This window comes from Taudactylus pleione, unplaced genomic scaffold (genome assembly GCF_031769625.1).
Source record: "Taudactylus pleione unplaced genomic scaffold, aTauple2 ptg000026l, whole genome shotgun sequence".
NCBI classification, from domain to species: Eukaryota; Metazoa; Chordata; class Amphibia; order Anura; family Myobatrachidae; genus Taudactylus; species Taudactylus pleione.
In genome coordinates this window covers 6,910,432-6,932,855 of record NW_028284428.1, presented here as the reverse complement: position 1 = coordinate 6,932,855, position 22,424 = coordinate 6,910,432, and the positions used below count along the sequence as shown (strand labels likewise).

Below are 22,424 nucleotides of genomic sequence, written 5' to 3'. Positions count from 1 at the left end.
TTAGACGTGCGTCCGGTATCCGCCATTAGTGCAGTGGGATTTAGACAATTGATGGAGGTAGTGTGTCCCCGGTTCCAAATCCCGTCTAGATTCCACTTCACTAGGCAGGCGATACCGAGACTGTACAGAAACGTCAGAAAAAGTGTCCTCAGTGTCCTGAAAAATGCCGTTGTACACAATGTCCACTTAACCACGGACATGTGGACAAGTGGAACAGGGCAGACTAAGGACTATATGACTGTGACAGCCCACTGGGTAGATGTATCACCTTACGCAGCAACAGCAGCAGCGTCACCAGTAGCAGCATCTCAGAAACGCCAGCTCGTTACAAGGCAGGCTACGCTGTGTATCACCGGTTTCAGTAAGAGGCACACCGCCGACAACCTCTTAGAGAAACTGAGGGAAATCATCGCCCAGTGGCTTACCCCACTTAGACTCTCCTGGGGATTTGTGATATCTGACAACGCCACCAATATTGTGCGGGCATTACATCTGGGCAAATTCCAGCACGTCCCATGTTTTGCTCACACAATAAACTTGGTGGTGCAGAATTTTCTGAAAAGCGACAGGGGCGTGCAGGAGACGCTTTGGGTGGCCCGAAAAATTTCTGGCCACTTTCGCCATTCAGCGACTGCGTGCCGAAGACTGGAGCGCCAGCAAACACTCTTGAACCTGCCCCGCCATCACCTGAAGCAAGAGGTTGTGACGCGGTGGAACTCAACCCTCTATATGCTTCAGAGGATGGAGGAGCAGCAAAAGGCCATACAAGCCTATACATCCACCTATGACATAGGCAAAGGAGGGGGTATGCACCTGACTCAAGCGCAGTGGAGAATGATTTCCGTGTTGTGCAAGGTTCTCCAGCCCTTCGAACTTGCCACACGTGAAGTCAGTTCAGACACTGCCAGCTTGAGTCAGGTCATTCCCCTCATCAGGCTTTTGCAGAAGCAGCTGGAGAAAGTGAAGGAGGAGCTAAGACGGAGCGATTCCGCTCGGCATGTGGGACTTGTGGATGAAGCCCTTCATTCGCTTTGCCAGGATTCCAGGGTGGTCAATCTGTTGAAATCAGACCACTACATTTTGGCCACCGTGCTCGATCCTAGGTTTAAAGCCTATGTGGTGTCTCTCTTTCCGGCCGACACAAGCCTGCAGAGGTGCAAAGACCTGCTGGTGAACACACTGTCAGCTGAAGCGGAACGTGACACGTCAACGGCTCCTTCTTCATTTTCTCCCGCAACTGGGGCTGCCAGGAAAAAACTTAGGTATCCTAAGCAACCCGCTGGCGGTGATGCAGGGCAGGCAGGACCAAGTTTGGACATCTGGTCCGGACTGAAGGACCTGGCAACAATTTCTGACATGTCTACTGTCACTGCATATGATACTGTCACCATTGACAGAATGGTGGAGGATTACATCGGTGACAGCATCCAAGTAGGCATGTCAGACAGTCCATACCTGTACTGGCAGGAAAAAGAGGCAATTTGGAGGCCCCTGTACAAACTGGCTCTATTTTACCTGAGTTGCCCCCCCTCCAGTGTGTACTCCGAAAGAGTGTTTAGTGCAGCCGGGAACCTTGTCAGCGAAAGGCGTAGGAGGTTGCTTCCACAGAATGTGGAGAAGATGATGTTCATCAAAATGAATTATCAGCTCTTCCAGGGAGACCAGCCTCCAGAAGGTACAGAGGGACCTGTGGTGGTGGATTCAAGTGGGGACGAGTTAATACTTTGTGAGGATGAGGATGTACACACTGAAGAGGGTGAGGAATCGGTGGATGAGGAGGATGAGGATGACATCTTGCCTCCGTAGAGCCAGTTTGTGCAGGGACACATTAATTGCCAGCTTGTTTTGTGGGGGCCCAAACGAACCAATCATTTCAGCCACAGTTGTGTGGCAGACCCTGGCGCTGAAATGATTGATTTGTTAAAGTGTGCATGTCCTGTTTATACAACATAAGGGTGGGTGGGAGGGCCCAAGGACAATTCCATCTTGCACCTCTTTTTTTCTTTGCATTATGTACAGTTTGGGGCCTAGTTTTTCTAACTGCCATCCTGCCTGCCACTGCAGTGTCACTCCTAGATGGGTCACGTGTTTGTGCCGCCCACTCGTGTCGCTTAGCATAGTCATCCAGCTACCTCGGTGCAACCTTTTGGACATAAAAACACTATTGTGAGGTGTGAGGTGTTCAGAATAGACTGGAAATGAGTGGAAATTAAGGTTATTGAGGTTAATAATAGCATAGGAGCAGAAAAACCTACAAATTCTGTGATTTTAGCTGTTTTTATGCTTTTTTTCAAAAAAATACAGATCCAAAACACAAAACCCAGAACCCAAAACACGGAAGGGTGGTTTTGGCAAAACCAATCCAGATCCAAAACACGAAGAAAGATCCAGATCCAAAACCAAAACACAAAACACGAAAAGTGGCCGGTGCACACCCCTAGTTCATATACACATACATTGGATAAGGTGTGGGATGCTGTTATTCTAGCTAATGTATCAGCATCTTTTTTTTCTTACAAACTGTATGATAAAACATAACACAGTATCACGTTTCCTTTAAAGTTCAAATATGCTAAAAACTATGTTTATATTAAAAAGTCAAAAGTAACTTGATCTCTCTCACATACGAGTGAGGAGAACATGAAAAACATCTGTCTGCAATAATGGGGTACCAGATTATGGTCTCCATGGTAATTACCATAATAGGAAATGTTCTTTCCCTTACAGTTCCAAGAACAAAGCAGGTATGTGTATTGCACAGAACGCAGCTCTCTGCTAAATATCATGATGGTGATAACTAATGCAAATCTGTCTCTTTTTATTTCTAACAGTAACTCAAGGACTTATTCACTTCCACAAGGAGAAATTTTGTTTAACTCCAGAATGCATTGAAGCTGGTAAGATTGAACAGCAACATATAACGATGTATAATCCCTTCAACAAATGTGGCAGGCATGTAACTGCTATGGTATTATTATAACTACTTCATTTCCTGTATGCTGCTGATGAACATTTTAATGATGAGATAAAGCATTGCTTTTAGCTGTTTCTCTTTTTTAATGAAAGATACCAGCACAGTAAGCAGAGCCTTTTGTATTATTTATTTATTACCATTTATTTATTATGCAGTGCTGTAAAGAGAATAAGTAATCATTCACTGCCCCATTAAAGCTTACATTCTAAAATCTCATTCACACACATGTTGGGGTCCATTTTTGTCAGGATCTACTGAACTAAGGGCCTGATTCATTATCGATCGCAACTGCGATTATGCACGCAATCAGCCGATTATTGTGTTCTGCGCATGCGTTTGCATCGCAGTGCACGAAGACCCCAGACGCGCCAGTGCATTTGAACGCCGTTGCAGGGGCGTGCGTAAATTAGCCACTGTAATGTCATACGCAGCTTGGGCTTTCACTGTGTGCGATGAGGTTAGCAATTTCAGAGTAAGATCAGACCTTGTGTAAGTGTGCATGAAGCTCCGATTGTACTTGATATTACCGATGGTTTCGCAGTCTTGCTAAACATTATGGATGCGTGTAAAGTAAAGTGGGCGACGGGCGTCCTTATGTTAGGCTGCGTGTGGTATTGCGATCGCAGACATTAGCATATATTCCCAGTGAGACTATGATCTCATTCAAACCCGGTCGCAAGCGCCGATGTGCTCGCAACCGGGTCGATGGTACCCACAAAGCATGCACGAGACCTAGCTAGCGATGGGCGCTCCGTCGCTAGGGGTCTCGTAGCAGATGGGGCGAGTTGTCGATGTTGAGTGACAGCTTGCCCCGTTTGCTGGGCGGGCCGGGGGCGTGCCCGGCCAAACAGAGGCATTCCAGTCGGAACGTTTGCCGTTTGGGGGCGGCCCCACTGACATCATTGATGAAACAGAGCAGGAAGTTCCCTGGGGCTTACGAGTGCCCAGACCCAACCTTAGGGTCTGGTCGTAAGCCCCGATGGTCGCGATGGTGATGACCATCACGACCAGCACTCTGATCGCAAGCTAAGCTGTGGGTGGTAACCCACAGCTTAGCTTGTGACCTGGAGGCAGCACTTCAAAACAAGAAGTGCCCACCCTCATTCAGAGTGAGCGATCGCTTCTTGCGATCAACTCTGAATGAGGGCCTATGTGCGTAATGGCAATTGCAATAGCGATCCTTACTGAATCAGGAACAAAGATTTTAACTATAATGGGTGCGGAGGGTGTCATTACTATGGGACCCAGAGGCTTTTTGGGGCTTGCCTCTAGGTCCCAGCTTCCCTACACCCAACTCATATTGGCATCAGTGCCAAAATAAACACTGTAGCAATGTTGCTGGGAGAGATGCTCTCTGCTTCACTGATGTGACTGAGTTCATGTCTGCTAGTGGATCCTCTGTCTGTGTCCCTCCCCTGACGTTGAGGTAATTACAGTAGTACAGCAGTAGTCACAGTGATGAGATGCTCAGTGGAGCCATCAGTGGCAGGGAACACCATAAAGTTAATTAAGAACATGGGACAAACAGAGCCCATGTGGGTTTGGAGATAACATGAGGTGAGGGGGTTAGACAGTTGCATACTACAATCTTGGGTATATTATGTATTGGAGTCGAGGTGACCACTGTGGGGCATACTATACACAGGTAGCATTATGTGGTTGTTATTATAACGATATGGGGTAATGACTATAATGGAAGAAAGTGATGGTGATAAGAAGGGATATGAATAGACTTGAAGATATTAATGCATAATAAGGCTTCAGCACTAGGCATGCCTACACCGGCAGGGCACTGTGGAGAGAGGGGTCTCTGTAGAGGCAGTGGGGACCCACACAGTTCTATTTACTGAACCTAGCAGAATGTTTGTGTACTATGGAAGAAAACCAGAGCACCTGTAGAACCTCACACAAACATGGGGAGAACATACTAATTCCCAGGTTGGACTCAAACTCACGGCCCAACTTTAGTACAGTTGACATAGTTGTTACTCATTTTAGAAGACAAGGACATTAAATATTCTTTCCATACAATGTGCTGCTACAGCTAGTGATAGTAATTCTCCTTTTACTATACAAATCCTACACAGGCAGCCATCTTGATGAAATTAGGGCATACTTGCCTACTCTCCGGGACAGATTGTCTAATTACAGTGAGTTTCCCCAGACTCCTGGGAGAGTAGACCACCCAGAGTAGTGGGTGGGATGGGAAGGTGATGATGTGATTTTCAGGTTCTGCATGATGGTATCTGTCAGCAGGATGGCAAATAATATGTGCAAATAAAGTAGCACCAGGAATTTTGGGTCAGATAATTGCTGTACTAATATTTTCAACATTTGTTTTGGAATGCGGATTAATTATTAACAAATTAACCCAAGTAGAACTGGAATAAGCAGCCACTACTCTGCAGGAGGTGCAGCTACTACAGGATCGGGAAGTGTCGGGCTCCTGGCAATGACTAAAAAAATATGATTTTATAATACTATTTTAAAAATCCCAGAAGAATTGGAAAATTGCATCCTACAAATATACAGAAAAGCACTTATAGGAATCATGAGGTGATCCATAAAAGCCGGCCACAACATTCAGTATCTTCTATCACACACAATCTGCACATTACTATACAGAAGTTGTGGAGGTCATCAAAAGATTCCATCATTCCGTACAGCGGTGTCACACATGAGTGCAGATAATAGCACTCTGGACATACGGCATTCCTACCAGGGAACAAAATGTTCCTTTAAGCTCCCGCCACTCAAAATCTCTATGGAAAATGAATAAATTCAGAGGAATGTTTTTTTTTTAGTATATGTGCTGCTGAAGTGAGCGCATTTATTTTTATTTTACTGCTCTCATGATCTGGAATAAATTCCACAATAAGTTTGGCTGTAAAAACAGCTTTCACAACAGTCACTGGGCCTGATTCACTACCGATCGCAACTGCGTTCTGCGCATCCATATGCATTGCAGTGCGCATGCGTGAACCGGTTACTGCGATTGGGACTGCTATCACAGCGACTACGCAGACCCATTGCAGAGTGATTGACAGGAAGTGCCATTTGAGGGACGTGATGGGTGGAGGGTGCGCGCCAGTGCATTCAAACGCTGTTACAGGGGCGTGCATAAATTATTCAATGCGATGCCATACGCAGCCTGAGTACTCACAGCTTGTGATGAAGTTAGCAATTTCTGAATAAGGTCAGAGCTTGTGCAAGTGTGTGTGAGGCTGCGATGGTGCTCGAAGTTACCGATGGTTACGCAGTCTTGCTAAACATTATGGATGTGTGTAAGGTAAGGTGGGTGTCCTTATGTAGTGCAGCAACGGCATAGCGACTGTGTGTGTGTAATCGCAGATGCGATCGCTGTTGCGATCCATAGTGAATCAGGCCCACTGTCAGCTGTAACCGATACAAATACAATGGAGAACATCCGGTGTCTTTAAATCATTTTATGTGTTGAGTTAATAAATTATCCTAAACACCAAAATATCAGTATAAGTTTATTGTATTATAAAAGTCACTGTTGCCATTGAACACCGGAGCTTCCAGTGACTATGGTGCTTATTTTTGCTCCCTATACATCCTCTGGCAGAAACTTTGACCTTGATCAAAAATGGGCATATATAATATTCTGTAGTACTGTTGTCACAGCCATACTGCAGAGCAATTATCACAGCCTTTGCTCAATACTTTGTTGATGCACCTTTGGCAGCAATTACAGCCTCAAGTATTTTTGAATATGATGCTACAAGCTTGGCACACCTATCTCTGGGCAGTTTCACCCATTTCTCTTTGCAGCACCTCGCAAGCTCCATCAGGTTGGATGAAAAGCATCAGTGCACCACCATTTTCAGATCTCTCCAGAGATGTTCATTCACAGAGTTGTCCTGAAGCCACTCCTTTGATATCTTGGCTGTATGCTTAGGGTCGTTGTCCTGCTGAAAGATGAACCGTCGCCCCAGTATGAGGTCAAGAGCGCTCTGGAGCAGGTTTTCATTCAGGTTGTCTCTGTACATTGCTGCATTCATCTTTCCCTCTATCCTGTCTAGTCTCCCAGTACCTGCAGCTGAAAAACATCCCCACAGCATGATGCTGCCACCGCCATGCTTCACTGTAGGGATGGTATTGGCCTGGTTATGAGCGGTGCCTGGTTTCCTCCAAACATAATGCCTGGCATTGACACCAAAGAGTTCAAGCCTTTGTTTTACTAAGGAGTGGCTTCCGTCTGGCCACTCTACCATACAGGCCTAATTGGTGGATTGCTGCAGAGATGGTTGTCCTTCTGGAAGGTTCTCCTCAATCCACAGAGGAATGCTGTAGCTCTTACAGAGTGACCATCGGGTTCTTGGTCACCTCCCTGACTAGGGCCCTTCTCCCACGATCACTCAGTTTAGACGGGCCGGCCAACTCTAGGACGAGTCCTGGTGGTTCCGAACTTCTTCCATTTACAGATGATGGAGGCCACTATGCTCATTGAGACCTTCAGAGCAGCAGATATTTTTCTGTACCCTTCCCCAGATTTGTGCCTCAAGACAATCCTGTCTCGGAGGTCTAGAGATAATTCATTGGACTTCATGCTTGGTTTGTGCTCTGACATGCACTGTCAAGTATGGGACCTTATATAGACAGGTGTATGCCTTTCAAAATCATGTCCAAACAGCTGAATTTACTACAGGTAGACTCCAATTAAGCTGTAGGAACATCTCAAGGATGATCAGTGGAAACAGGATGCACCTGAGCTCAATTTTGAGCTTCATGGCAAATACTTATGTATGACTACTTATGTACATGTGATTTCTTAGATTTTTTTTTAAAATTCAAATTCAATGCATCGCATTCCGGAGCTTGGAACAATTTGAAATGTGGGCAAAACTCAGAAAACAGCATTTTCCGATGCATTCTGGAGCTTGGAACAAATTGAAATGTGGGCAAAACTCAGAAAACAGCATTTTCTGTGTTTTGTCCACTTTTTGCCGTTAGTATATCCCGTCGTCTCTCGCCTTTTCACTTACCAGATGTACCACAGTGGGACTTCTACATTTCACCTTTGGTAACACCCAACATTGTCAGGTTTAAGCCCTATCTCCTAGTGACATCAGCTGTAAGTTACTGGAAGGACAGGGAGAAATGCAGGCTGGACAGCTAGTGCAGTGATCTAGCTCTTTTTGGAATCATGTGGGATCTACTGGCTTCCCACATTATGGAGGAGGACACGATATTAGCAGGTCCCAGGACACAGACATGGAGGAGGTATCGGCTCCTGATGTTGTGCATAGCATTGCCAGAAGGTCACAATATATCTTATAAAGGGAACAGTTCCTCTACAAATAAGGGGCCCCACGCAAGAAAACCCTGTTGGCGCAGACAGGAGTGGGATGTTGAGAGGAGGGGGAAGCACTTCATGAGCAAAGTGTTTCCCCTTGTAAAGCACCCCATTATGTTTTTTCAAAAAGGAAGTTCCTATAAGTAAGGGCAGAGAGCTTTCCTGTAAGCTGAGTGCCTGCCTGAATTGAGACATGCAATATGTTGAAGACTTCTGCAGAGGACAAGTGGGTGGTTCTGCCAGCCACAGTGGAAGATCAAAGTGAAATCACCTGTGAAGAAAAGGGTAGAGTCCAGTAGAAAGGTTCTCACCCTGTCCCATTCCGAGCAGCCTATGTGTCTGTATAGTCACATTTATAGAAGAAGGTCATATGGCATACTTGCCAACTCTCTCTCATTGTCAGGGAGACACCCTGAAACAGTAGCAATCTCCCTGTCTCCCTGAAGAGCCTAGTAATCTCCCTAATTCTAACTTACCGCCATTATGAAAATGTTATATATAAAAATAAACAGAGATATTTACATTCAAGTGGGATCATCAGTATCATATCCCTGCATTGGTTATAAGGCACAATGATCCCTATGGCTACAGGCATTTTCTGAAAAGTATCAGTGTGTTTTCATCAACAAATAGAGATTACTAACTGCTTTGGGGCTCATTTACATTTGGATGTAAGTAAATTTTATGACACACCCCTCAGATGTAGCAGTACATGCCCACTTTACCGCCACACTCATAGGTGCTGCTTTCACAATCTCCCTGAAATACATTTTCAAAAGTAGGCAAGTATGCCATATGGAGTATAGATGCACCAGGGTAGCAAACTCTAAGCTGCACCTAGAGGCCACCAGTAGAGGGATCCACACCTTCAGGGGTACACCAGAAGAACAATGCCAGGTAATCCTGTTACAGGACCGAAATTGGTGAGTGGCTTGAGGTCATGTGACATACTTAGAAGTCCCATAAGGATAGAGTCCTCGTATTGGTAGAGCCCCCTGAGATGTGCCCCCATAGTGATGGTAATGTGATTTAATGGAAGCAACAGTATGGTGGCTGGGATGGGTCCCTGGTAAGGAGGGGATGGCGCACTCAGAGAGAGTCCCTGTTTGAGGGGGAATTGTGCAGAAACTACGTGAGGCAGTCTACTTTCTGCTCTTGTGTGTGTGTTTGTGTGCGTGAGAAAGTGCAACCGGTGATGCTGTGGCACAACTGGATTCAGAATGTCTGATATGTACTGTTGGCTATTTCTGCAATGTTATGTCTCTGTAACAAAATATTGTACTGGAGGAAGTTAGAGTGCCTTATGTTACTGCTACAATTATAGCGCAGGAGGAGTTGCGAATTATAAAATTATCTACAACACAACCATTATACTTTCTGTGCTGGAGAAGAGGAGTTTCAATTAATATGTTTACATATTGCTTTTATTTAATAAAATGTATATCTTGTTTTCACCATGAGATGTCCTGGCACCCAAATCCTTTGCATGCATTGCCCTGGCTCTTTATCTCCTATGTCCACTCCACCACACTGCTCACTGGCAGTTATGCCTCACCCATGAGCAGAGGAGCAGTGAGAGTAAGAGTTGTGCACTATACTAGTCCACTGCTGAATGCAGATTCCCGATTATTGGGAATCAGTGCAGGTGCCTGACCCATTCTGCGCATGTGCAGAACATGTCTGCCATCCTGTACGCAGACTGCCATCAGACAGTCATTGATTGACAGTCTGCTGCCGTTTGTGGGCGGGGAGGGGGCGCGATGGCCTCTGTTTCCTGTAACGGAGGCGTGTCGCTGCCGTTTGGGGGAAGGGACCAGGATTTCCATCGGCTGACGGAGATTGCCTGGCTTCTTCCTCTTATCTGCGGCGGCCGGCTTGCGTGACCCCCATGGGTCACCTTAGCAGGCTGATGTTAATCAGAGTATCCAATGCTGCATTGGACAGCGCAGCTCGGATAAGTAATGCAGCAGGGGGCGTGATGTCTCCTGTGCATTACTATATCTGCAAGGATCGCAATTGCAAAGCTGCCAGCGTGCATACATCATATCTATAGCCTGCGTGCATACATCATATCTATAGCCTGTGTGCATATATCATATCTATTGCCTGCGTGCAGCTTTGCAATTGCGATCCTTGCTGAATCAGGCCCTGTATATACCATATTATCCTAGTGTTTCAACACAGTTCCAGGAAGTTTACCTTTGGCTCTCTATGTGGGTCATAGTCCCACCTCCTAGTGATGTCAGCTGTGACACATGCTCTACCCATACTTGCCAACTCTCCCTCATTGTCAGGGAGACTCCCTGAAATAGTAGCAATCTCCCTGAAGAGTTAGCTATCTCCCTGATTGCACCAAACCCCCATTATAAAGCTGTTATATATAAACCCCCCCCCCCAGAGATTAATACATTCAACTAGGATAATTAGTAGAATTTCCCTGCATTGGTTATAAGGCACAATGATCCTTTTGACTACATGCATTTTTTCTGATAAGTATCAGTGTGGTTTCATCAACTAGTAGATCTTACTAATTGCTTTGGGGCTCATTTACATTTGGATTTAAGTCAGTGTTATGACACGCCTCTCAGACGTGGTAGTACACGCCCACTTTACCACCGCGCTCATAGGTGTTGCTTTCACAATCTCCCTGAAATGCTTTTTCAAAAGTAGGCAAGTATGGCTCCAACATATGATGACATATATCTGTAGTAGCCTGCAAATGCATGTGCAGAACAGGTCCTGAAGGATTTGTAAAACTGCTGCTTTGTGAAGAAAGCAGAAAGAAAACTGGCTATTCGTTACTTTTCTCCTGTGCTAGCAGACATAAAACCATCCAGAGAAAAGAAAAGGTGGAGAAATCTGTAATTTCTGTGCACTTTTCTCTATGTTAAATATGGAGACTTAGGGCCCCATTTAACAATGAGACATAACCCCTGTCGCACTCGCTAAAGTGGTTATGTTCTCCTTACAGTATTTCACAAACAGTGGTAAGCTTAGGTTGTCCACTGTTCTGCTTAGGTCATCTATAGATGGCGATACTATTGATACAGTCCCCATTGCCGGCAATGAGGTCCAGCCTTTCCGGCTTCAGCAAAGCATTCCAGGCATTGCCGAGTCCCCACCGGGTGAGTGTTATAGACATGCGCAGACTGGCTGTCCACCCACAGCTATAGCGAGCGGCCAGGAAGATGGTCGCGATGGTCAAGACCATCGGGCTTGCGACGAGACCCTTGTGGTGGGGTCTCGTTGCCGCAAGCCCTAGAGTGCTTTCGGCTCTAATAGAGCCTAAAGCACTCCCACTGACATCACTTGTGATGTCAGTGGGGCCGGCCCCAGACGTTCCCATGGGAACGCCTCTGTCTGGGCAGCCACTCCCCCGACCCGCCCACCAAAGGGGGCGTGTTGTCACTCAACATCGACAGCACGCCCTCTTTGGCACGAGACCCGGAGCGACGGCTTGCCCGTCGCTATCCGGGTCTCGCGCATGCGCACGACGGAGCCGGCTCCGTCGTGCGCCTGTGCACTGGGCCACCATCGACCCGCTTGCGAGCGTATAGCGCTCGTGAGTGGGTCTGAATCAGGCCCACAGTACGAAAAAGACGAGGTAGCAGCTTGTCTTGCTAGTGCCATTACAGTAGTTGTAATACAAAGAAATGAGTGTTATTAAGTTTCTCTATAATAATAGTAATGAAGATATTGACTCTCTCAATTGAAGAAGAATATAGAAGTGGATGTAATCAGAGTACCCTGCAAACAACTAGAATGCATGTGGATTCCATCTGAACTCCGTCATGGACACCTGGGATCTAATGCAGAGTTTGCAGCAATTCGGGTGTACTATACTCAGAAGAAAGAGTGCAGGGTAAAAATGCATATATTCACCCATATGCAGAGTTGCACACAACTTGAGATGTGACCACATCTGCGTCTTTGCCTGGTTCACTACTAGTCATTAGCATCAGTGATCAATATACTGTACAAAGAGGTGCCTCCAAAAAGGAGTATTTTAGCTTCCAGCTCATATTTACGTGATGCACTCACAGAACTTTGTCTATATGTGAACACCACTTTACAGTCCAGTTCCGCCTGTGACAGATGCATACAGTACAACAGCTCATCTCACACACTTGTGTGTGCCCATCAGAGCTATAACTAGACTTTTGGTGCTCTGAGCCAGAAAGAGCATTGGCAACCCCCATCCCATTTTTCAAAAAGGACATAAGTGCCAGAAAAAGGGTGTGGCCTCATGGGGAAAGGCCATGACAAAGCTAATTTGTCCAGTACGATGATAGGGTGGGGGGTACCGATCCCTTTGTATCACTGTTATCCAGGTGTCGCTGCCAAATACAGTGTGAATTCAATGGCTGCAGTGATGATACACAATTATTATACAGTATAACTCAGAAGCTCTAGATGTAGGGGAGTGCTACTTGTAGTGTATATGCAGCAAATATCAGCAGCAGGAAGAGAGCCGTGTATGTACTATGCCCCGGCAGCTGAACTCACCGGCAAGGGTACTCGAGGTGTGCTGGTAACACCTGGGTCGGAAATCAGTGGCCCTGTTCAGGGCTGCCATCAGAAATTGTGAGGCAGTAGCTCCATGTGTAAGGTGACTGACTGCCATGTGAGAGGTGAGTGGTTTGAGTCCCGGGTATGACAGTATTTTGAAATGAGTGTGTTAACTTAAAGAGGATGTGGCTGAAGGTTCTTGGGGAGGTGGCCAGATGGAGGGGGAGTCTGCCAGGAAGGAAATAGAGGCGGCCAGGAGGATAAAAGAAGTGCAAGCTATGTTAGAATGATTATAAACAGAAAAATTAACAGGCCCAAACAGTGCCCCCTTCCCTGCGGTGCCCTGTGCCCTAGTTACAGCCCTGGTGCCCATCTATGGAGCATGTGCAATGCAAATTCATGTACCAGAACTCTCTAGCAATAACACCTTACCGTTTCACACTGGCAGCTTAACCTCAGACACAGAAGGGCTGATTCTGAGTTTGGTGCAATACTAGTAACTTTGTATTTGGAAAAAAACATGTTGCAATGGAAGAGGTGCAAATGCATTTATTGTTTTTGCATCCAGGTTAAATACTAGCTGCTGTTGCATGTAGCCCACAAGTACTGGTATTTTTAAACTGCATATTAGATCTGGGTTTAGACACAACCCTTTCATATCTAAATCTCTCTGCACATCTTACATCTGCTCCACCTGCAGTGCAACATGGACTTACAAAGTTGCAACATTACGTGCTCTTTTTTGGCGTAACTATAAATTTTGCTCCCCCATGCCAAAAAAGTTTCAGGCGCCCCCCCCAAAGGAAAAACAAACACACCCAACGACGACGTTTAAGGTGTGTGGTTACATGATACAGTAATGTGCCTTACACATTATGACACACTAAGTAATGCCACTTATAACACATTATGCCACACCGTAATGCCCCTTACAACACATTATGCCACACAGCAATGCCCTTTACACATGCAGCACAATAATACCATGTATAACACATAATGACACACAGTAATGTCCTTATAACAAGTTATGCCACGCCGTAATGTCCTTATTTCACATTATGCCACACCGTAATGCCACATACAATATGATATGCCACACCGTAATGCCCCTTACACATTATGCCCCTTATAACACATAATGCCACACAGTAATGCCTCTAATAGCGCATTGTGCACACAGTAATGCCCATTACACATTATGCCACACAGTAATGCTCATTACATCCCATCCCTGACAGATCTACTTCACCAACCCTCCTCTCCGCTCCTGCCAGTCTGTCACCTCAGCTCAAGACAGGTTGCACAGTTTTTATATCCATGTAGAACCAGATTATTGGGAACATAGGGCATGATTCAGAGCCGGACGCTATTTGCGCTCGCTCGTTCAGAAAAAAGTGGTGGCTATTCAAATGAACTGTTCGCTCTTTGCGGTCTGTTCACGCCTCTAGGTCTGAACGAGCGAACCAAACATGCGGTCGTTTTTTGGAAAACTACGCCCCCTGGCCGCTCGCATCCTACGTCATGTCCGCTATTTATTAGATTAATCGAGTACATCGACCAGCGTATGAACTGCTCGCTATTCTTGTGGTTGGTTTTTCCTACCGCAATCATGCGAGCAGTTCTGACTATAAAATAACCCAGTGACGTGGTCAATGACACTGCTGTATTAATTATGCACACCCATAAAACGCCCGTTTTGACCTTTAAGCACGCCTGCGTTCGGATCTCCACTCCCCATTTTCAAGCACCTTCCCCCATTACCACCCACATACGCCTCCTCCTGTCACTCAAAATAGCAGGCATTCGCTATTTAGCGAACAAACGATTTTTGGCCGCACTGACTGGTTCGCGCATGCGTATTACGATCCGTATGCAAGCACAGTTGTGCAAACATCGCTCGGAACGAACGAGCGGCCGCTTACGAGCGGCTCTGAATCAGGACCATAGTCTATAACCTGTAAACTGCGTGTATAAAGTTATTGCCCCTTATATAGTGCCCCCTGTAGTTGTGCCCCGTATGCAATGCCCCCTGTACTAGTGCCCCTTATGCAATGCCCCCTGTAGTAGTGCCCATTATGCAGGGACCCCTCTACTTGTGCCGCTTATGCAATGCCCCCTGTAGTAGTGCCCCCTGTAGTTGTGCCCATATGCAGTGCCCCCTTAGTTGTGCCCATTCAAGTAGTGCCCCTGTAGTTGTGCCCCCTGTACTTGTGCCCCTTCAATGAGTACCCCTGTAGTTGTGTCTCCTTCAAGTAGTGCCCCCTGTAGTTGTGCCCCTTCAAGTAGTGCCCCCTGTAGTTGTGCCTCTTCGAGTAGTGCCCCTTTGAGTAGTGCCCCCTGTAGTTGTGCTCCTTCCAGTAGTACCGATGTAGTTGTGCCCATTTAAGTAGTGCCCCCTGTACTTGTGCCCCTTCAAGTAGTGCCCCCTGTAGTCATGCCCCTTCAAGTAGTGCATCATGCTGTTGTGCCCTCTCCGGTAGTCATGCCCCCCCAAACCTATCTCCCGCCCGTACTTACCTGACTCCGCATGGCTGTCATCCGGCTGTCTCTCCACCTGTAGTGCCGACTGGATCTATATAGATCCAGCAGACGCAGCCACCCGCGCACTGCATTGCTGGGAACGCTGGCCTCTGAAGTGGTCGGAGACTTCTTTAGCCTCCGATCACTTCAGAGGCCAGCGCCCACAGTTACAGTGGCAAAGCTACGGCCCCCGGCACCCCCAAGCCACCGTGGGGGCTGCGGGGGCAGTAGTTACACCACTGCTCTTTTTGCTTTGCTCACAACTCAGAATAAACCCTTGAATGCTCACTCTGAGATTCTGTCAGGTCTCGCTAGTAAGCTGGCAGTAAGACAACAGTGCCAACCCGCCCTAGCACGTGTAATATCATCACATAGGGGACTGATCAGTGGGCAAATCCTAATGGGCAATATCCACAAGGCAGAACCAGAAGTGGGATACAATAGATTCTGCAGTATTAATTATATTGACATTGAATATAGCAACACACATAAAGTAACTCACAATCTTCTGGCTAAGAATGATGTAAGACAGAAAAGCACCTTCTACTGAACATGACCAAATGCTGCAGACGTGGGAGAGGAGACATGAGGGCAATTTCAGGGTTAATTATAAATACTGGCAGTTCATGTGCATTATGCAACTCAGTAATGAACAGCATTTGATTTATGTTAAATGGCAAAGAATGGTTTGACTTGCCTTTAAAAGGCAGTTTGATAAAAGAACAAACAGCTTAGAATAGCTAAAAGTCTATGCAGGATGGAAACAGATTCCAAATCCTCTCTCCCTTGTCTCCAAACATAAGAAAATATAATACATAGCTGAATGTGGGCATTTGTCTTGTTCGTGGCAGGGAGAAATAATGCCTAGGTGGAGTAGAGGAAGGTAAAGTAATAAATAAATACGTCTGCACTAGAAACAGATGTTGTTCTGTATAAATATTTCCAGTTTACCCATTCTGTGCGCTGCAGAAGAGAGTCATTTGCTCTGCAATGGAATTTCTTTAGTGTGCTCTTGAGCTGCTTAAATATTCACTTTTTCATTTTAATTGAATTTGTCACAGACCCATTGGAAATGCAGATGTGCAAATCGTGCTTCTTCATAACCTTATGATTTGATTTGCATATGTCTGAACATCAGTGTAACAATATGAATAAAATGAAGGTTGCATTGTACACAGTTGTAATACAGTCTATCTGAGGCTTGCCAGAAGAAGCTGTATTTCATTTAGTATCACTGTGGCTGATTCATCTTCTTTTCCAAAGAAATGCTAATTTTGAAGCAATCCAAATATCAAAGATATGAAATTCATGAGGTCATTGAATCTTCCAGGGTTTTGTATTTTTCAGCACATAACTCTGCCTCAATGTTAAGATGAAACCTAAATAGAGATTATAATAATTGAGTTTATAAAATGACATGAAATTACAATTTGTGCTGCTAAGACTTGCTGAAGTGTATCAGACAGAGATGAATATACTGCTAAAGTATAAATGTGTATCATGCTCTGAAAACCCAGTAGGACAGCCAATTACACAAAGGGCTGCCATGTAAATGGCATTACCCAATAAACTATTGGACTGAATAGGAGAGGCTTATTGATATTAGGACAGGAAATTAAAACTTAGAAGTAGTTATGTGTGAAAATGGAGACTAATGCTGGATACACTTCTGAGTGACCCAGCATTGGCCGCCTGTCAGGCATACCGAGCAAACTCTGTAAGCATACAGTACACACTTACCAATCAGCCACTCAGTATGTCTGGTCAGTCATCACAACTGGGCAGGCATTTAAATTTGCCTCCGCAGTTGAGATGTCAGCGTCGGCAGTTCCTGCAGCCAGTATAACGGGTCGTTTGGTGGGTCGCCCATATTCACTGGCAGGCATGCACAATAAATCTGCAAGATATATAGCATTTGCTGTGCTGCACTGTCGACACACGATATATGTGGATGATACAGTTCACAGATATGTCATGTGCATATGCTATTAATGGAATATTATTAAATAACATTATGCAAATATTTCCTTTACAACTGTGCTCTGTAATTGGTTAACAGAAATATTTATTCATTATTGGGTTCTAGACCTGATAATTCTATATTTTTTTATTGCAGCTCATCGCTGAAATAAGAAATTAAAAATTTTCCAAATGTATTCAAAAATACACATATAGGGTTCTATAGGGGCTGCTTTTGCAATAAAAAAAATTTGGGATCGCAGAAGAAATCTCCAATATCTTCTACAGCCCCTCATAAAAACTATTTTTTCTAGTCCTGTGATCAGTTTCCTGGTAAACTCTGTGTGCTGAGGTGCTGAGTGTACAACATCCCACATGAGTTCACAGTAATCTTAACTGTATGGGAAGAAGGAGACCAGAATCAGACCTGATGCAATGAAGCAATACATAGCTGCTATCTTTCTGTTACTGTCAGTGGATACCATAATATATGCAAATATTTCAGGTAAAATAATGAGGTACAATCGTTGCGTATGATAAAACTCCTTGATAAATAAGGCTCCAAATATTTGCAACTTTCTGTTGGTTTCCTTGCAATGGTACAGATGGTACATAACTACACCACCTCAATATACCTTATGTTACAGGATTGTGTAGTATCCTGAGCTCTACATCACATGGCCAGAAGGGGGTTAGAAATATAAGAGTATTGGTGTATTCAGAAAAAAATAGTGTTAGTAGAAATAATACACTTAAAATTGAGTAGGGTTAATTTGTTTTTATGGGTTTTATATTTGCTGTAATTGTCTGGCTATGTAAGAGTGTTGTTGCCTGAATCCTGGGAATATTACTGGAACTGAATTGTCTGGCTATGTAAGAGTGTTGTTGCCTGAATCCTGGGAATATTACTGGAACTGAAATTGCTAAATGAAAGCTCTGATGTTATCATTATGTTGGATAGGTCAGAGTGTAACACAGATTGTTTTACTATTGATGATATAATTCATAAACTACACACACCATTGTTCTAAGGTATGTTCTCATATGGTATCAATAATGTGATTTGTCACCCTTCTACTCAATGCAATGCAGGAGGCAATTCTATTGTGCATTAATGTTTGGCTATTATTCATTTCAGCTCCAGGTCATTCACACACTCTAGCAATGCCAATATTAGCCTCCATATAGTGGTAGGTGTGGTATAAAGCTAGCTTGTGTCAATTTAAAGCCAGGCAACAGGTATTTCTGCCCATTGGTTAGCAGGCAGGAGATCTTTGAAATTGGTAGCAGAAGAAATACAGAGGACGAAGTGGAAGTGCCCACCTTTCCTCTCCCTGTACCTCCCCTTCCTTCCTGCATACTTACTACATAAAGGAGCTCACAATGATATGTGTCATGTAGATACAATGGGGCCGATGCTGAGTGACTAGGGTGAGGACACTGGCTCAGTAACCTATTAGCAGAGTTGGGGCTCTTAACAGTACTCTGAGCCCTTGGAGTATTGATGGTGCGTGCAGGTACAATATAGCTGGGTTTGGGAATGTGAGCATTTTCCCTACATCCAAATACATATAAAAGACTGATACTTGGGTCCAAATGTAATAGGATGACAGTTTAGCAGTAAACTCCCACTTTTTAAACTCGGCCAATATAATAGAGTGAGAGTACATACAAACTTGCATGTTTCTCAGACTCAAGAAACTCTCACGATTTAAAATCTCATCCAGATGTTTTCCCATTTAAAAAAAACAACTGAACCAATGTAACAGTGTGAGAGGTTACTGCGAGGCTCTCACATTTTATAAACTCTCACCCCATTACATTTGGCCCTTGGTCTCTTACCAGTCCATGCCTCCAGTGGGGTCTTGTCTTTGACTGTCACTGTACTGTAGGGGGTAAATTTACTAAAATGAGAGTTTTTAGAAGTGAGTTTTACAAGTGATGTTGCCCATAGCAACTAAGCAGATTCTACTTGACATTTAACTAGCACCTTCTAGAAGATAATAGCTAGAATAAGATTGGTTGCTATGGGCAACATCTCTTCTAAAACTCATTTCTAAAAACTCTCACTTTAGTAAATGTACCCCTAGGTGATTCATTTCTGAGGTAAACAGCTGTTTGTACTGCTTCTGCCCCAAATCTTCTGTCAAGACCTCCATCATTCTGCATTGCTCTAGTTCTCTCATCTATGATTCTATTTGCTCTTTCACTCACGCCATTTTGTTGGTGAATAAGCGATAGTTAGCTGAAGCTGTATGCCATTTATTTTAAAATACAGTAGTTGGCTAGATGGTGCGTGCTGGGTTGAAGTGTGCAGAAACGTTGCTGGTGGTGGTTAGGGCACATGTGAAACAGCTTAACCAGTTCTTAGGTTTATTAACCATGCAGAAATAGAGATGGCTGTAGACACAGGGTCTAATCAGGTACAATATATCTGGGTATTAGTTGCAGCCTGGTGCAAATGGATATGCTGGGCATTACTGTGCACCAGGTGGGATCGGAGCACACACCCTAGTTGTGTGTGGCGCTGTGCTCCACTATAGAAGTGGTGGTGGTACAGGGTGTTTGGGACACCTGTAGGGCTGGGGAGAATCTTAGCGCATGTCCTCCTATCATGGACAGAAAACATTAGAAAGGGGGAAAAGCAGCGCATGCTCAGTAGTGCATGTCGGCGGTCAGGCTTTGTGACAGAGCTGCTGCAGTACCTAGAGGCCGCTGGTTCTACCTGCATTATGGATAGAGGCAGCGCAGAGTGCTCCTTATCCAACAGCATGAAGTACACAAAGTTGAACTATACATACAATACTTATTTAGGGCCTCATTTATCAACGAGTTTATAACTCAAAACTAGTGATAAATAAGCTCCCAACTGTCAACTGTTAGAAAAATGACAGTTGGGAGCTGATTGGCTGGAGCACCATTTATCATACACAGTGATATTTATCACTAGTTTTGAGTTATAAACTCGTTGATAAATGAGGCCCTTAGAGAGGCCTCATGCTTGTGCACACATGCAGACCCATATACAGTACATCTGACACATGTTTAGATAAGCTGGCTGGAAAGGGAAGGGATAGCTTGGGTCAAGTACAGTAAAGATGTATTCATACAAACAGGGGCGCTGAGGGGAGGGGGGAGGATACTATTTACCCGGGCCTGTTGAAAGTACCTGGCGGGGCCTGGGTCATGCAGCCTGCCATCCACCCTGCCCCAGCCGCTGCCACCATCGTTGTTAAGTTTGGGCAACAGGGAGAGAGTGCTGACTGCTGCTGCAGCAGCCACTCTCCCCAGCCCAGCACAAACGCTGCTATCACGCTGTGTGCCGGGCTAGGGAGAGAGACTGCTGCGTTATATGCAAGAGGGGGAACGATTGCGCCTCCACCCCCAGACACCGGTGCCCCCTGTGCGGGGCACGCAGAATAATTTCTTATTTTTTGGGGGAAGGAAGGGGTCTGGCCACACCTCCCTATTTGGCCACGCCCCCTCCCAGTACCTGGTCGGCAGAGCTGTTGGCAGCCTTGAATACAAATGAGGCAGAGTCTGTCTTGAATACAGATAAGTATGTCTGTCAGGAGCCATATCTATTGCTGCAGCTGAAGGGCAAGTGCACGTTCCATGCTGATAATGTCACCAGCATGATGATACATTTCTTCACATAATCATGGCCATACCCAAATCATAAGAATGAGAAGCGGGATCCAGAGGGGTGGCCTTCTCTCCAGGGAGACTGGGAAGACTTTCTTAAATTCGGGGTTCTACTGGAGATTCCCGGACAGTACACAAGTACTGTATGTAATTCCATGAAGTTGTAGAGAGTTAACACTGAGTGCTGCAGGCAAATCAGAAATATACATATTGTGAATTGTTAGGTTGGAATATGCATTTAGCACAAGCACAAAATGTGCCCCAAAAAAGGCACAATGTTTCTTAGCTTGTGGAGCTGGCCATATTCAAAGATGCATCCAGCTTGGCAAGGGTCATGGGGGTATGCAGCTCCCTCCTCTCTATCCGGTGGTCTCACTGAGCGCAGCAGTAGACTCTGGGCAATAGTAGACTAGCGCTGTGTCAGAGTCTACTCTGCATTTGCAAGTCACAAGGGAAATGGCGCAAAAGCCATTTTCACGATGATTTCCTCACAGCGCATGCGTAAAACATCATCATGAAAATGCCCACCGCTCCATTTTGCAGGCGATTTGTACAGACGCGGGACTCCGGAGAGGTAAGCATTGAATAAATGGGTACAGAGTGTGCAGTGTGGGCCCCCCCTCACCCATTATAGATACACCCTAGACAAGGGTAGTACATGTGACCAGGGCCATAGCTGGGGGTGTGCAGCCAGCATCACTGCAGCAGCGCTGCCTGTAGCGTCATGTACCGATGGTTGCATACGCTTCCTGGACATGACGTGCACAAGTGGGCGTCTTAAGACAGGCCGGTGGGTTTCTGCATACACTATGTGATCGCTCTCTAAGAAATACTGGGCGTGCTAATGCATTGCTGTTTGATTTCACTGCCTACGCTATCTATCTATCTATCTATCTATCTATCTATCTATCTATTATTATTATTATTAATGATAATAAATCTTATTATTTACATATATAAAATTTAGGATAAAATAAGCATACCTCACATAGTGACATGTCATATCAGCAGATACAGTTGATAACTGACTGTTCTCTACAAAATGGTGACCTTGCTACCAAAGCTGAGTGACATCACAAAGGCTGTAATGATGTAACCAAGGGGGTCATTCAGACCCGCTCGTGAGCGGCAGTACGCTCGCAAGTGGGTCGATGTTCCCCCACTACGCATGCGCACGACGGAGGGAGCTCCGTCGTGCGCATGCGCGAGACCCGGCGAGCGACGGGCTCTCCATCGCTCCGGATCTCGCACCAAAGGGGGCGTGCTGTCGATGTCGATTGACAGTAGGCCCCCTTTGGTGGGCGTGCCGGGGGCGTGCCTGCCAGACGGAGGCGTTCCCATGGGAACGCCTACCGTCTCAAGCCGGCCCCTCTGACATCACTAGTGATGTCAGTGGGAGTGATTTTGGCTCTGATAGAGCCAAAATTACTCCAGGGCTTGCGGCAGCGAGACCCTACCGCAGGGTCTCTGTCGCAAGCCCGATGGTCGCGATGA

General features: G+C 45.4%; 1 protein-coding gene across 1 annotated transcript in view; it reads left to right on the top strand.

Annotated features, from left to right (window-relative positions):
* The window catches only part of PHEX (phosphate regulating endopeptidase X-linked), a 265,370-nt gene that overhangs the window by 25,208 nt on the left and 217,738 nt on the right, over window positions 1-22,424 (top strand). The window contains exon 2 of the mRNA XM_088451595.1: window positions 2,832-2,897. Coding sequence (XP_088307721.1) covers window positions 2,832-2,897 — 66 coding nt within the window. The remainder of the gene's footprint in view (window positions 1-2,831; window positions 2,898-22,424) is intronic.